The 16732-nt window shown below is 39.8% G+C and overlaps 1 protein-coding gene across 1 annotated transcript; it reads left to right on the top strand.

Annotated features, from left to right (window-relative positions):
* Positions 1 to 4769: 4769 nt before the first annotated feature.
* On the top strand, positions 4770 to 16109 carry meox1 (mesenchyme homeobox 1). Its single transcript, XM_034217967.1, has 3 exons — positions 4770 to 5702; positions 10397 to 10569; positions 15843 to 16109. The coding sequence occupies exons 1-3, from the start codon at positions 5207 to 5209 to the stop codon at positions 15963 to 15965; spliced, it is 792 nt and encodes a 263-aa protein (XP_034073858.1). The 5' UTR covers positions 4770 to 5206; the 3' UTR covers positions 15966 to 16109.
* The last annotated feature ends 623 nt before the right edge of the window (positions 16110 to 16732 follow it).

The following is a 16732-nucleotide window of genomic DNA, read 5'->3' on the forward strand; positions in this document are numbered from 1 at the left end:
GCCGGCTAAAATAATTGGTCGTGCTTTTTACAGTATTACGGCTTCCACTAATGACATTTGTTTATGGATTTTTTGTCAAAGCACTTAAGATATTCTTTGCAATCGGGATGTTAAGAGCATTCCATGGAATATAACAAAAAGTGTATCTCAAGCCGGTTTCTCAAACTTACCTACCCCACCAGTTTCATTAGCTGGCTTGTCCAACACAATGGCTGACTTTGATGCTCAGGACGTAAATACTATTCTTCTTTTTATTTTTGACAAGCTCTCGCAGTCAGAGGTACTGGCAGCATGCTTCTCTTTTGGCTAAACATGCTCAAAATCCAGTCCATTTGTCAAACCAGCATTCCATCACTTCACCAACATTGCTAATGACTCCAGGTTGTTCTGTTGGCAAACTAAAGAATGAAAAAACAAACCATCCATTTCACCCACATCACTCGATGCCTGAAGCTGTTTTTACAGTTTATTGTGCATTTATAAATAGTTTTTGAAACAAGTTGGGTATGATTAACCACTTCCAGCTAGTCCTCAGTGTTCCATGTTTACAGTAGACCTCATGAAAAAACATATATAATACAATATCATTTCACGACAGTTTTGCATTTCTAATAATATGATTCAAATACGCATTCACTTTGCGGTGTAAGGTTTTTCTGCTTGCCAAACCTAAAATGAGCTCAGAAAGTATGATGTAATAAATAAGTATTAAATAGCCAGTATTTGTAGCCCATCTACATCATTAATATTCTAAGTGGTGTGAGACACCATGCCTACATAAACTATAAAAATAAATGCTCCTGAGAATGAGTAGTTTGATGCGTTAGTATTTACTTAATGTACTTGAATTGAACAAACAATTCAAATTGTGGCTTAACTTTAAAAATGCAATATCATTTATCTTTTGATACTCTAGTAAAGATGCTCAGTGGTACTTTTATATGCTTTGGCTCCACAGAAGCTTCCCTAATTATGTTCTTGGCTGCACCAGCCAAAGTAAAAGAAACCAGTAGTCTTGTTTATTGGCTTCTATCTGTCAGTCAGCTGGGCAGCAGATACTATCACAGTGGCACTGATGAGTACACAAATGTGGAGTGAATTATCCTTATATGAAGCTAAAAAGACCTAAGAATGATTTGAATACATTTCGGAAATTACATTTGCTTTTTATGGTTCTACAAATCAAATGGGCCTCTTTGCTTAATGTTCATTTGCCCTATACCAACTTTAATTTTCCCATCCCTCCTTCCTATATTCAACCCCCGCTCATCCTCAGAACAGTAGCAGAGATAAGGGGCTCCCACAGTCTAGTAAGTGAACGGGGGTTCACAGGGGGTCACGCTGTCAAACACAAGAGACTGATGGAGGGTCCTAATCCTGCCAGTGTCATGAAGATGGATCAAATGAAAACACTCACACGGTCACACAAGCATACATATTGGGAATCTTGAAAACATGCACATTCAACTGTTTTTTTCCCCACAAACTTACGCACATATATACCATCTCTTATTTAGTTTTTTTCTATCTTATAAACTGACTTTCTCTTCTCACACACACACACACACACACACACACACACACACACACACACACACACACACACACACACACAGTTCTAGACTGACAGAAACAGGTTGTCGGCAGGGTGAGGGGAGATGTGACTCATGTCCAGCTCATTTATCTGCAATCCGTGGTGTGTATGACTGACTGAGACTGAGAGTTCACATACTGCTGAGTTTCTCACACAAACACTCTTGCAGATTTACAAGCGAAAAGGAGAGCATATACATGTTCACATGCACACATACATTACTACTTTTGTGTTTAACATTTAGCAACATATTGAAAAAAACATGTTATATACCTAGAAAACACAGTTAAGCAGTGCTTGTTGAAGGATAAGGGTGCTATTCTGTAGTGTTCTAATTGCCAACAAATCCAACATTGTTGAGTCCGTCTCCATTCTATTAATTTCTCTACCCTGCTTGTTGCACTCACTCAGATCCCCATTTGGTACTATTTGTAACACAGTTCTTTATAACCTGGTCTCAAATTGTTTCATTATTATAACATGATTAGGCAGTAAGCTAGGCATCACAGTTTTGAGTAAATGATACTTAAACTCGAGTAAACGGTGTATTTGCCAGTGACTATTTACAGCAGCAGAAAGGTGTATTTGGGATTGTGTGTGTTGATGCCAATGGGTCATTCATGTGTTTTTAATAGATATTTGACAACAATGGAGCTCTATGGAGTGGGGGTACAAGGCAGAGTACAGAGAATATAGAAAGAAGATCTTTGAGCTATTGTTGCCGGCAACAGTGGTTTACCATTCAGCCCTACAACTAGTCCCTATAGGGGCGTTCACACCAAGTTATTTTCCCACAATAGTTCATCAGAACTCTTTTAGTTCTGATGAACTAAAGCAGATCGGCAAATGAAGCCGCTGACGTCACTTCTTCTTCTGCTTTGGGTTTACTGGCAGGCCACAAACAACTTCACGGCGTATACTGCCACCCGAAGTCCCCGGCCGGAAGTCCCCGGCTTCCGAGTAAATCGCCAGAACGCCGACACCTCCTCATCTCCACCGCTCCCATGTTTTATTTTGTGTTGCCATAAGTTAGTCTCTCTGTGTTTCTGCGCTGGGCTAATAATAATGCTAATGCGAGGATAATAAAATGGCGGCTTCACAAAGCTTTTTGGGAGTTTTGTGGTTTGCATTCCGCCCAGCCAATCAGACATAGGAACCTTTTTCTCCCACGAAAGTCCCTGCTCTCTAGCAGGGACTTAAATGGGGGTAAAAATGGTTCTGATTAACTAATTTAGTTATGGGGGCTTTCTGGTGTGAACGTAAATATATCTGAGTTCTGATGAACTATTGTGTGAACGCACCAATGTCACTATTCCTCAAGAACCAATATATTTATTTTGCTGTGTCCTAAACCTTGAATAATCTCCATAAAGTTGTTAGGCCCTTTCTTTAATGCACATAAGACCCATTAACACCCATTATCTCTTTCAGTGAGACACATTCAATAACACACTCTCACTGATGTATATTTTCACTGCACAAACACATGAACACACTCTAATTTATACTGACACACAGATGGCCCCTGCTCTGACCACAAATGCAGTGTAACCTCTGCTCCCTGCGGTGCGGCCAGAGCTCAGACTGCCAGTAAAAGCGAGGGGATGCTTCATGGCTCAACAATTCGCTGGGTAAATGGAAAGGGTTTGCTGTGTGACCTCAAACACTCTGCTCTCTGAGGCTCTTTCTCTATTTGACTTTTGTCTATCTTCTTTCACTTTGTCCACTTCTAGTTTTTAAAGGCTTCACTTGATCTGAATCTTCTCCTGTCATCTCTTCTTTCTTTATTTTATTCACATTCAGTCAGTTTATTATATCTTTTTTATCAGAGTATTCTTCCTTCTCTGTTTCTTCAAGGTTGGTGGAAACATAATGCAGTGTGCGAAAAAGAGTGTCAAATTATTTCGTAGCATCCAGAGAGAAATACTGTATTGATATACTACTTTTTTGCCAATTTGTTTCCTTTCTGGCTAAGAAAGTCATCAGCAGAAGATTAAAAAAAGTTCCCCCTTTGTCTAAGTTTCACTCTCTCAGTTTTTCTCTCTTTCTTCTCTAATAGCCTCTATCTCTAAATCTAGCCGTCTCATTTTCTGTCTTCTATCGATGGAGGTCCGATCCATCACCCCTTCTGTCTGAGGTCAGGAGCAAAGTGAGGACACACAAGGAAAACTAACCTCAGCTCACAAATATGAGCAGTATGAAGAAAAACTGCATTTCTGTAAAGTGTGGTTCAGTGGGTTTAATGGGTAATGGATACGCTAAAATTGATTCCAAATTTTGGTTTAGCCAAAAAGGTTAGAATGGTATTAGAGACATTACGTCATGGGGAAGTGGCTTTTTTTCTGTACAGATAAAAAATAAGTAATCAGAAATTGAATAATCATATTTCAGTCTATCCAGATGCGGTTAATCTACATGCAGTCGTAGACACACACAATTGCCGCTGCAGCTTAATTTCTCAGACGTAAAAAGAAGGAAGGGCTCCACACAAACCATACCTAAAAAAAATAATAGCACAATCCCTCAGGCATAGTGTTTGCTTAGAGAAAATACTAGCTTGTGTTTTTGAAATATGGCTCTGAAATGTCATATTGTGTTTCACTAAAGTGAGAAAACCTCAAGAGGTGTGAGTCTGCATAGCCAATATCAAATCCAGTCCCTCTATCAGTTAAAGAAAGTACATCCAGGTGGATTTGGGTGTGTAGCATTAACGTGCACACAAGCATACACATAGTCATAAAAACAGGGAAGGAAAAAAAATACTTTTCAGATTGGAAAAGACAGGCAGGGATCAGGGGTGTAGAGGGAAAGGGTTAGGGTTAACTTTCCTCTAAAAGGTGTCAAAAAAGGAACTAAATTGGGTGTCAGAAAGCGCTAAGGAGCTGAAATAAGTCAGGGTCCCCAACTCATGTGGGTGGGTGCTTGCTTTATATTTTACAGACAATGTCCCTTTAAAAAGCCCCACGTCTGGAAAGACCATTAGATGTGCATATAAAATTTCCCCTGTGATTAATAGTTGATGAGGCAGGGTTGGTTGGAGGGTACTACCAACATGTGGCCTGCAGGGCTCCTCCTATGCAATCTCACATTACACTCCATAAACTTGCCACTCTTTCCCACCTATACGTTTAAAAAGGAGGAGGGCTCACTTGTCAAGAATGCCTTAGAAGAGTTGTGAAAACAGCCAGCCCGAGAAGGGGAGTCATGCAGTTGCGGATGCAGCTCTCCCACCGAGCCACAAGCCAGTCAGATCAGTCAGGGAGAGAGGGTGTGTGAGAGCAAGACAGAGGGAAAGTGTGTGAGTGTGTGTCAGGACCAGAGGCTCCAAAGGACGTCACATACACTCCCAGAGAAAGAGGAAAACGCGCTGTCACGGGAAAGGCGTCTATCCTCACGCGCTTTTTTGTTGTGGAAGAGACTCTGACAGAAGTGAGTATTCCTGAGGTGGATGAAGTGAGAAGATGATGATAGTCAGCTGAAGTGGATGTTTCTCAAAACAGACAGATACAGATTTCCGGTCATAACCTCCCTTCTGAGGGGATTTCCAACTCCTCCACAAGGAAAAAGACTTTCAATAATAATCAAGATTGTGTGAAGTGTTTTTGCATCACCATGGATCAGCCCGGCAGCAGCTGCATGCGGAGCGCCCACCCCAGCAGCCCCATTTGGGGTTGCATGAGGAACCCTCACTCAGGGGTCCCAGGTGCCAATCTGCAGTCGCCCTACCAGCAGGCCCCTTTCTCCCTCCACCAGAAGCCTGACTTCTTGGCCTACACAGACTTCTCCAGCTCCTGCCTGGTGCCGACCGCACCGCACGCAGCCTACCCCCGTGATGACAGACTGTACCAAGACAGCCAAGGGGGTTACCAGAGAGCTGACTGGCAGTTCAACCACTGCGAGACACGGGTGAGGGCGCCAGAGGCCTGCCCGGCCATCGTCGCACCTGTAGCAGTAGGTGGAGGTGGAGGACATGAGCTGGACAATGCAGGGGGAGACAGGCTTCCAGGGGCCTTGCCCGGATGCCTGGATGGAGAATACTCACCCCAGAGCGTGGCTTCAGCCGAGTCTGACAAGAAGGGTTCCAATAAGAGGAAGAGAGATGTCACAGGTGAGTCACCGAGATGGATGGATGGCAGCTGGGTTTTATAGGGAAAGATGAGCATCCAGAACCTAGTCACAGGAGGCGTAGAAAAGGAAAACACACATTTTGGGAGGATTTAAAATTATTCCACATTCTTTTTCTTTTCCACTGTGTATATGGTGGTGGAAATGTAAATAAATGATGAGGAGGAAACATGGAAATGTGTCAGGGAAGCCAACAAGTGATAGTAATCCGATGAGCCCAAACCTTATTTTGACAAACCTGTAAAAACAAAAGGCCATGCCATTTGTTGTAGTGTAGCAAATGTTCAGTATGTCAAGGTTAAGAATGTCTTTCCTGCCCTACATCACAGCTGGCAGTGACACAAATTCTCTGTATTTCCAAAACCAATCAGCCTTAAAGCAGCACTCTCACCACATTGCAATGTAAAAGGTGAGTAGGTGACAGGACTTTTGTGTTCAAGACACACATTTTAAGTAGCAGTTGCATCCTCTTATTGTTCAAAGGCTCAAATGATTAACGAGACGTGAACGTTTCATTGCGCTACTGTATCCGTTGGAAATAAACCATTGTTTAGTAACAGTATGGCCTCTTTCAAAATTATGGTAAAAAGTGACATCAGGCTTCTGTGGAAACAAAGCAGTTTAAAACATTACAGGTGCCTCACACAGTTTTTTATGTATTATACTTTAAGTTATAATTCAATATTTCTCAAAAGTAAATTTGTTAAATAAATTAACGATCCTGCTGCTTTTTGTGAATCAAGAATAAATTAAAACTTTACCCCTTGATCTATCAAAGAAAAATAAATTGATCATTAAATAATGCTTTGAGAAATGTTCAGCTGCTCAAGCAAACACTAGTGAGCCAAACATATATATAATCATACACACTTATCTAGCATTTCCCTCTGCTAAAATTCCTTTTTGTTAGAAAATTATGATTATCCTTTTAAATGCTTAGTGCTGTGTTGTAAGCATTCAAACGGTATCATTGTATGCTTTTGGATTATAGTGCAATTTATTCCCCCGATCATATTTCACAGTTGCTAATAGGAAGCCAAATAATCCGATATCCATGACGAACTAATTCCTAAAAGTTTCACACGTAACACTAACTATGAGCGCAACGGACTAAAGTAAATGTTTATACTCAAACTAAATCTAAAGGTGTAAAATGTTTAAATGTGTAGAATGACAGAATGAAATAAAACCAGGTCCAACACATCTGGAACGTTCACATTTCATCTGTGAAAACTAAGAAAAGTCTCAGCCTGTTAACTTTGTTTCCATCACAAAGATGATTTATGCAGTGACACTGGTATTTGCACCTCTACACCTAATGTAGAAAAAAACTGTACATTAAATTCTGGACATTTGAGACATGCGTGAAGCCTCTAGTAAAACTTTGAACTAGGCAGAATTATATTTTCTGGAAATCATTTAAATAACATTTGTCTGTGTTTTTAGTAACCACTTATAATGTGAGTGGAGTTTTTCTCCGTCAACAGTTCAGATTTTGTAATCAACTGCTTCATTGTGATTATCTTTTTTTGTCCAAATGTAACATACCATATCTGATTATAAAGACCATGAATAATTATTTGGAAAAACGACATGACCAAAGTCTGCAGCAGCCTAATTGAAGGGGGTGGTGGGGGCGTACTGAACCCCTCCCTTTCTTACCTTATTGTAACCTCCACTCACTACACTGAAAACATGCCAGACCACGTCTGGTAAAATCACTTTCCCTGTGAGCCCACTTTTTACATTCTTATCCATTGACATTTTCCTGTCGTTAAGCCGTAACACGATCTCCCACTGAGTGCATGCAACATGTCTGACCACTGCATCAGATCTTGGTTTTTAGAAAAGAGTCATTCAGTAATGTATTGACTAGCTGGTAGAAGAGCATATATTAGGAAAATGCCCTGAAGGCTTTTGCATTACAGACAGAGCTGCTATACAGTCTGCTTTTGTCTGTGTGCATTTATGAAGATATGTTTCCAAAACCGTAAACTTGTCTTGATATTGACTTCAATCCAAAATATGACTTATATAATACAGCTCAATATGTAACAGGAACAGTGAGATAGGCAGTCTACCATTAGGAAATAATTTAAGCTAAAAAGAAGCTCAAAACTTACATCATCTTCATTATTATTATACTAAATTGGCTAAAGATTTGATGACAAAAACATCTCAAAATATATATTTCTATTTTTACCCCTTCCAAACATTTAACAGAATATAAACACTTAAATAGTAGATTTTATATACTATAACACTGTCAATAAATATATCAGTATAACATTACAACATAGTTGCACACATGTATTCTAACTGCTAGAATCCACTTCACTTCATGCTGTGCATGGATCTGGCCCTTCCTACATCCAGGACATGGTTAAACCATACACCCCAGCACGTGCACTCCGCTCTGCATCAGCCAAACGGCTCGCTGCACCCGCACTGCGAGGGGGACCCAAGTTCCCATCAGCAAAAACACGTGGGTTTGCTATCCTGGCTCCAAAATGGTGGAATGAGCTCCCCATTGACATCAGGACAGCAGAAAGCTTACACATCTTCCGGCGCAGACTGAAAACTCATCTCTTTTGACTCCACTTTGAGCAATACAATTACTAACAAAGCACTTATATACTAATACAGGACTGGCTTATCTAAAGCCATTTGAGTAGCACTTGAAATGTTTTGGCTCTATGAAAGCTGATGTACTTATATGATTCTGTTTTCTTCAAGTTTGTATCTTCTTGGTCGAATGCACTTATTGTAAGTCGCTTTGGATAAAAGCGTCAGCTAAATGTAATGGAATGTATTACACATATTATGTACAAAATACTAACTATTATAAAGCATTTTAAAACTGTTTGTACAGATGGGTTTTTTCAAAATTGTTAAATTTAGAACTCATTTAGAAAATATTTTTGATGTTGTCAAGAATACAACTCCCATCTATATACCTATAAACAAAAATGTATTAATAACTCATTACTACCTATAAGGTTAAAATGGAGTGTACCAATACAACTTACTAACTCATTGTCAAACCCTGGCTCCTATTTTAACATACTCAGTCACGCCTGTAATTTCCACCTGTTTTTTTTGTTTTTTTTAAACAATCCGGAAGTTAAACCAGCTTTAACCCAGTCCTAAGCAAAAAGGCACCAAATGTTTGCCTGTGGGACCCTGCTGGGTGCAGAAGCCTTCTCCCTGCTAGTTTACGGTCTCTGGCTGTGCAGGATATTTATTGGGGGCCTGTTTAGTGGGAACCAGTATGTGCCCTGCCAGGTGTTCAGTCTAACGAAACCTGCTTGACACAGCTCCAGACCAGACCTGACGCGGCAAGGCAGAGTCGGCGCACTCAGGGCAGCGCGTCATTAATGACACTTAAACAACAATAAGACGTTTTTTTGGCACGACACACTGGTACGCCTGCACACACATCAGACGTTTGCGCACATGAGCACACATGTGCCCAGTCACATCTGGCCCAGGTACAGCGATCACTTTCACATTCTGGCCTGCTTCTCTGGCAACCATCAAGCAAAACTTCTCACTTTGACAAATTAGAAGCATTTTCGAGAGATTACATCAGCTGCTAGTGTTGCTACCAATGCACAATTATTACCCCAAACTCTTTTCCTTTAATACACGAGAGGTTTTTACTGAAAGTTAAATCAGCCAGCTTTCATTTATATTTATCCTGGTAAATGAGATTTAAAATTTGACGATTTCCTAGGAAATATAAAGGCAAGGAAACCAATAGATCTTAGCAATAAACTCCGACTTTTGTCTTTATGAGAGCCTGGATAATCACTGAAACTGATGTCAGCGTTTAGTTCAGACCACATTTACTGCTCGACCCGTACAACTGACCGCCAAATTCATAGAGATACCTCAGGCTTTGTCCTGATGTATATGCTGTCATGTTGAGATGAGTTAATGTGAATTCCCCCCCGAGTGCTCAGGAGGGAAATCGCAAGACACACACACACATATACACGTAGCAGTCCGACCTGGACACATCCGCACCTTTGTTCTTTTGTTAGAGGCTTTAACGATGTTCCGCTGCATTCCTCTCCTAACTCAGTCCCTCTGTGGCTTGTCTGGTGGGCCCTGCCCTGTGCCGATATGCTCTCACACACACCATGAATGAACTGCATGAATTCATACTTACATTTGTAAACAAAAGGCTAAATGCACAATTAGAGTAATGTAAATGCACACATGCTGAAAACATGATGCAGGTGGATGAACTTATGAGTTCAGGTCAGGGTGGTCTCTTTTTAAAGTGCTGGTTTTGGTGTTTACTATATGAGGGGCCTCCCACTAAAGAGTCTTTGGAGTTAGGGTTTGTTGGTTGGAAAGGTCCTTAAGGTCTGTTTAATAGTCAATGAGAGGATGTTCACAAAAGGACTAGAGGGCTCATTCAAATCAGATTAGCAGTTGGAAGTGTTCAAGTGGTAGGATCACCCCAAGACAATCAGGGTCCCTCACCCCTTTATATAGAAGTTAGGATGAAAATCTGCTATATACCTATTCTAAAAACTTTTAAAAATATGCATCTCAAATGATGCTAAGAATACTTTATTTGTCAGTATACATGAGCAGACCAACAGACAAGCATCTCTAACTGCAAAAACTAAATTATGTCTCCCCCCCCCCCCCCCCCCCCCCCAGATATCCAGGATTCAAGTTTTAAGGTGGATTCCAGCTGCAAGGCCCGGAAAGAGCGCACAGCGTTCACTAAGGAGCAGCTGAGAGAGCTGGAAGCTGAGTTCACCCACCACAACTACCTGACCAGGCTGCGCCGCTACGAGATCGCAGTCAACCTGGACCTTACAGAGAGACAGGTACACAGCCTATCCCTCACTCACACCATATAAATATCATTATATATTTGGAGAATCAATACCTTTGAGTGGTTTGGATTTTGTTAATATGGTAAAAGTTTGTTTTGTTTAAAAACAAATGTATGAAGTGACAATGTAATGGACTGATTTTGATCTTTGTGTTTAATAAATAAAGAATTAAGAATTCTTCAACGACCAAAACATTTGAAATCTAGAAGAATTGTTTAAGTCACAAATACTGAAAGCTACGGAGCCATGAAAAAAAAAAAGTCGGGATAACGGGCTACCGATAATCTCGGTAGCCCACTTCGGTACCGGCCCATCGGGATTCGTCCCAAACGTCCCGATGGCCAGTCCGCCACTGGCCCTGTGTGTGTGTGTGTGTGTGTGTGTGTGTGTGTGTGTTGTGTGTGTGTGTGTGTGTGTGTGTGTGTGTGTGTGTGTGTGTGTGTTGTGTGTGTGTGTGTGTGTGTGTGTGTGTGTGTGTTCTGAGTGTTTGTTTCCCTTTAAAACAGCTGCGGGCAGCAGGTAGCCTACTCTGAGAGTCACGGACATTAATTCATAGATCAAAGCAGACTGGTTTACAGACTCTCCTGTTTTGCCAATCGGGTGCTTAAACAAATAGCTCTACACCCCTGGCTGAAATGTCCTTAAAATTAAGTCTGAGTTTGAAATATATCTCAAATAATGTATGCACTGTCATTTCCCCACATAAACATAACAGTCTGCAATGAAATGGTTGTCTCCTGTGTGCTCCACTTCTACTTGGCGCACCGGACAACAAAAAAAGTTGGGATAACGGGTTAGTATCTCGTGCTCACGAGATACTAACCCGTTATCCCGACTTTTTTTTCTTCTCTTTTATACATGTTTGTTCATGTCCCTTTAGGGGCTCCGTAGAAAGCCATAGAAAGAAAGAAGTTTCTAAAAAGTTAATATTTTTGTTAGTTATTAGCTACTAGTTACTTTTTTACTATTACTGCTGTCATACTTTAGTTCTTTACTTCTAGTTGCAAAACTCAGTAAAAGGTTTTCACCAAAAACAAACATATATAGTAATAATCCAGATGCATGCACATAGATGCATTAAAATTAAATAGAGCCTTTTTTTTCCACAAAACTTTTCATCATGTGGTCGTAGCAGAATGACATGCACTTTAATGAGTGGGCGGCAGTTGCAGACTGGATGAAATCGGGCAAACATGTGTCGATGTTTCTGGATCAAACCCCAGTCTGCCTGTCAGGCCTCAGTGTCCCAGCTCCTCCTAATGAGGCCACGGTGCCACAGTGACCACACATACTGCCGTCTGCTCCCTAAATCTATTTCCCAGACCTCTGAAACACACACACGGACACACACACTCACACAGCCCGGTTCCATCTTCACTCGGAGCTCCCACTGCAACTCGTCGGCTTTTCCAGCTCATCCTACAGGCTTTGGCGTTTCACTGTCCTTTCAATCAGCCTGGATGAGCAGAAACACTGAGACAAAGAGGCTCAATTATGTGGGAACAGATTCATTTGAATTCTTAGTATCCTATACACATATGACATGATCTTAGTTTATTGCCGCAGTCCTGTAAAACACATCAAGTTTAGAGTTTAGAGTCATTGGACTTTAACATTTTTATCAGGTTTTAAATATGTTGTATTAGCTTATATGTATATAGTATTTTCTGATGAGAAACCCATCAGGATTGTTGAAGACCCACATCAAACCTGTTTAACTTAAGCATAATATATTATATTCTTCTGTGACAAGCTACATTAATGTCAACACACTTAAATGTACCCAGTTTTTTCAGAAAAGAGGGGAATTAGGTGAATTGTACATGATAAAAAAATGAATAATAATACATGATACTTATATAGCGCTTTTCTAGACACTCAAAGACGCTTTGACAGAGAATAAAAAACAAAAACAAAGAAAAAAGCTTTGAATAGAATAGAATAACATTAGCTTATATGTAATACCCATCATCAACCAGTAAAAAAAAAAGCATTCAACATCGGCTTAAGTATGCCACTAGCACCGACTTTTATGTTGACATTGTATCCGTATCATATGTATCATATTAATATAAAATAGCTTTCCTGGGAGTTATAAACTTCAGTTGAGGCCTTTATAAAAGGACAATGAATGTTCCCAATCAGGGAGTTAGCAAGTGTTTTTCTGTCGTATTTCTCCTGTAATTTCAGGAAGTGTGTGTTTTTGCTGCTATTCTTGGCCGGACAGTTGAAGCATGATATCATTGCCATTTCAGAGGAGTGCAGTAGATGAGCACTATCCACACCGTAAACTCACATCCTGTGTAGGCTGACATCCTGATAGTTGACTCTTCTGACCCCGCTGTCTATACGATACTCTCTGCCTGCATTTGCAGAGATTTTTGAGCCAGAACAGAAAGCTTTGTACTGACAATTCATACTCCTTGCAAGGCCAACGCCAAACTGAGCCAATTTCTATTCTGCTCTGGGAGATTTGTGGGGGATTATTTGTCTATTTTTCTGCTGACCCTGCTGTACATTTTGCTAAAAATCGCAAAACAGAGAGAAAAGCCGCAGGGATTCTGTTACCAGTTCAAAAATCTTTGGATAGAAAAAAAACATTTTTCACTGTGTCTGTGTAAATGTGATCTAGTATTAGACAGTCATTGTTTTACCTCCGTATACTGGGTATAGTATATGTATGCCATATTTTTTATTTATTGCATTATTTAACAATTATCTCATTGTTTTGGTCTATAATGACAGACACTAAACTCACACTATATTTTAGTCTGTTGTGTGTATATGCAATATATTGTGGACATAGCGGCTACCAATCACAACCCACTGCTGACAATTTTTCCATGTAATTTACTTTCATTTCCTTCTATAGTTTGTATTTTACTTCTATTCTTGTCATAGTTTTGTAAATACCTCTAAAGATTTATTTTTGCTAGTCTTTTGTATTTATGTATGTCTTTGTGCTGCTGCAACAATCATATAAAGCCTATTCTTATATCGTAGATGTTTACAGGGGTCGGCAACAGGCGGACCGCGGTCCGGATCCGGACCCAGGCGCCGACCTATACGGACCCGGAGCTATAATCAATACATTAATAGGGGATTTTTCGGCACCTCCCGCATTTTTAAGGCTGATTTGGGTGACTTGTGTAATTCGTGGAGAACCAAAGAGTTTTCTTTCTTCTCACTTAAAAAAAAAGAAGAAGAAATCTAGACCGCAAAAATAATTAAACAAGTGAGTAGGCCTACCTATTTTTCCTGGTCAAGGACAGGTTCCTTGAACACAACACGAGCGTAACGTGTCTTCCCGTGGTATATGTCTCTTCTGAAATGAGTGCTGACAGAGAGCACCGGAACTCCGCTCCAGCCCTATTGCAGTACCCATAAGGAGCCGTACACATGCCGCAGTGTTTGCGTGGCTGTGTCTTTAGTTGTAAGCACAGTGGCGATCTGTTGTTATTAGCATCTGGTTAGCTAGCTATGCTAACGAATTTAAAGAGCTTTTCTACAACCAGGTGGAAGAGAGCTCTCTCCTGAGAGGCTCAAATAACCTCAGCTCAGTGAGGTTAAGGCACACCTTGATATGATCATTATAGTTATTAATGAGACTAAATGAAAAACAGGTATAAAATACTATATGACAGTAACAAAAAAGTTGTTAAAAACAACAAGAATAGAGTTTAAAAGGGGAGTGATTTGTAAAATATCCAAAAAGAAAAATCTGCTTACAGTTCTGTTTCATATGGGTGTTGAAAGATGTATCCATAGATCTCTTCATTCTGCTCTCAAAGTGCACCAGATGGATGCTTTTAACTTCAATATTAAAAAAAAAAAATCTTCCCGGGGGAACATGCCCCCGGACCCCCCTAGAGGAGGTTAGGTCCCCCCCCCCCCCACTTAAATCATGTTCACATGGATAGGATACTAAATACATTTGCACACATCTTGTGTCCATATCTTTCTGTTTTGGTGGTCACGCCACACAATATGATATCTGGATTGGTTGCTTTTTCTTTGCACAGAATGAAAGAAAGGTGAAATGAATGGGCTGTGATTTTAGTTTTTTTAAGTAGAGGTTGAGTTCAATAATTTGTACGACCCTCGGGGGATGTTGTAAAAATTGAAAGGAAAAAGGTTCCCCACCCCTGCTGTAAATAATAATAACATCTCTGTCTCCTATTGATCTGAGTATATTATAAAGAATAGCAGTTAATTGAAGCATTATAGCACAGGCCTTTGTCAGATGGTATATTACGCTGTTTTTTTCTGCTTCTAATAGTTCTCTCTTTTTTCACCATACCTGTGTTTGCATCACTGAAACCAATGAGCACCTGCATGTGTGTGAGAATGGCCCTGACACCATTTCAGCCCAGATTTACAAACTCCTGGCAGGACAAGCTCAAGCTCAATTCTCACACTGAATTTAAAAAAAGTGAGTGAGGGACTTCAATATAAGAGGGAAAGAAAGAGAAACTTTAAACTGTTCAATTGTTATGATGTGTAAAGACTGATATTGTTCTATAATCGGCTGAAACTGTTAAGTCATGATGTGAAACGGTTAACAAAGAAAAAGGGAAACTCAAGCTGCTGCTACACTTTATTTTATTTATCTAAAATTAAGCACTTTTAAGATGCACATATTTTCAAAAGCTATTTTATTTTTAAATGCAGCCCGAGAGGAACATTACACATATCCACAGTATTTACTGTATATCTGTAGAGTTCAATGTTAATTGACAATAAATATTGTTGTTTATGAATTGTACTTTCTTTATTTGATTGGCAGTCAGTTGTTGATGACATGCAGACGTTGATAAAGCTACAGGTCACTTCAATATCACACTAATTCATAAAGCAACTTAGACATTTTGATGTTCCGGACCTTTGCATGGGGAGATTTTCTCTAACTGGACCTCGTTGAATTTTAGTTGAATACCCCTGTCGTAGAATGTCAGAAAATAGTAAGGATCAATATACTTTCAGTCAATATTCATATTTGAGATCCTAAGCAGGAAAATGTTGGCATTTGTGATTTTATTTTTTTTTTACGATGAATAGATTATTGAAATAGTTATAAATGAATAATATGTTGATCCACTGATAAATAATGCCTCGAAAACCGGAACAAGACACATTTAACCTAATAACTTTGTCCATGTATGCAACGTTAAACCTTGTTACACAATCAAATGTCAAAATCAAGAACCAACTTTTTAATTCAGTGCACATTCTAATAAAGCATTTTCTTTGTTTTTGTACAACAGGTGAAAGTGTGGTTTCAGAACAGGAGGATGAAGTGGAAGAGAGTGAAGGGGGGACAGTCGTCCTCGCCCAATGACCTGGAGAATGACGACATAGACTCGGCGGCCTCGCCAAGCTCTGAATGAACAAAGCCTACGACATTAGGAAAAAAAAAGAGATGTCACAGAGATACTTGGGGTCAACTGGACACTAATACAGCGCAATGAAAGCGATTCTGTGATTCTGTGGAAAGCTGCAGGATTCAAACAAGACTCTTAATAATTCCCAGGAAGAAATCACAGAGCATCTACTTTGCTGTTGTAAATAGTTGAATATGTCCATAATGAACTGCATTTTGATACATTATTGATAAATTCTCTGTTCAAGAGGCCACCTTTTGATACATTAAATATTAAAGATGATACTTATGGTCATTGTCGATCAGTGACAAAGTCCAGACAGAAGCTTTAAAGCCAGTGATGACATATCAGACCGTGATGTGATTGAGTTTGAGAGCATCCCCTGTGCTTCCAATAGTGTAATCATGGCCTTTGACGCTTGACTACAACCACCTGGGAAAACTCAGACTGCACAATTGTTGCCAAGCCATAAGTGCCTCAGAATCAGATTTTTTTTTTTAACATTTTGTCAGTTTCCTTTTTTCCTAGAGTTTAGGTTTTTCTAAAATCTGTCAAGCTTCCTTTTTTTAACTATTCTTTTTTATACATGTTGAATGTTATTGATAAAACACAGATGTTGCCTGTTTCTGCAAATAGAATAAATCATCTGTTTCAAAATGAGAAAATATCTTGATAATTTCTTCCATCCGCAACAATTGAGTTATGATCGGACGATAGGTACATCTATATTCTCAGCTAATGGTTTTATCATGTGTAGATCTTTGGGTCAGATA

This window comes from Gymnodraco acuticeps, unplaced genomic scaffold (genome assembly GCF_902827175.1).
Source record: "Gymnodraco acuticeps unplaced genomic scaffold, fGymAcu1.1, whole genome shotgun sequence".
NCBI classification, from domain to species: domain Eukaryota; kingdom Metazoa; phylum Chordata; class Actinopteri; order Perciformes; family Bathydraconidae; genus Gymnodraco; species Gymnodraco acuticeps.

What these genes read in the sequence shown, in the direction of transcription:
- meox1 (XM_034217967.1), top strand. Translation starts at nt 5,207, where the DNA reads ATGGATCAGCCCGGCAGCAGCTGCATGCGGAGCGCCCACCCCAGCAGC. An exon ending in GAGGAAGAGAGATGTCACAG is followed by an intron (nt 5,703 to 10,396) that starts GTGAGTCACCGA and finishes CCCCCCCCCCAG; the next exon opens with ATATCCAGGATTCAAGTTTT. An exon ending in TGGACCTTACAGAGAGACAG is followed by an intron (nt 10,570 to 15,842) that starts GTACACAGCCTA and finishes TTTGTACAACAG; the next exon opens with GTGAAAGTGTGGTTTCAGAA.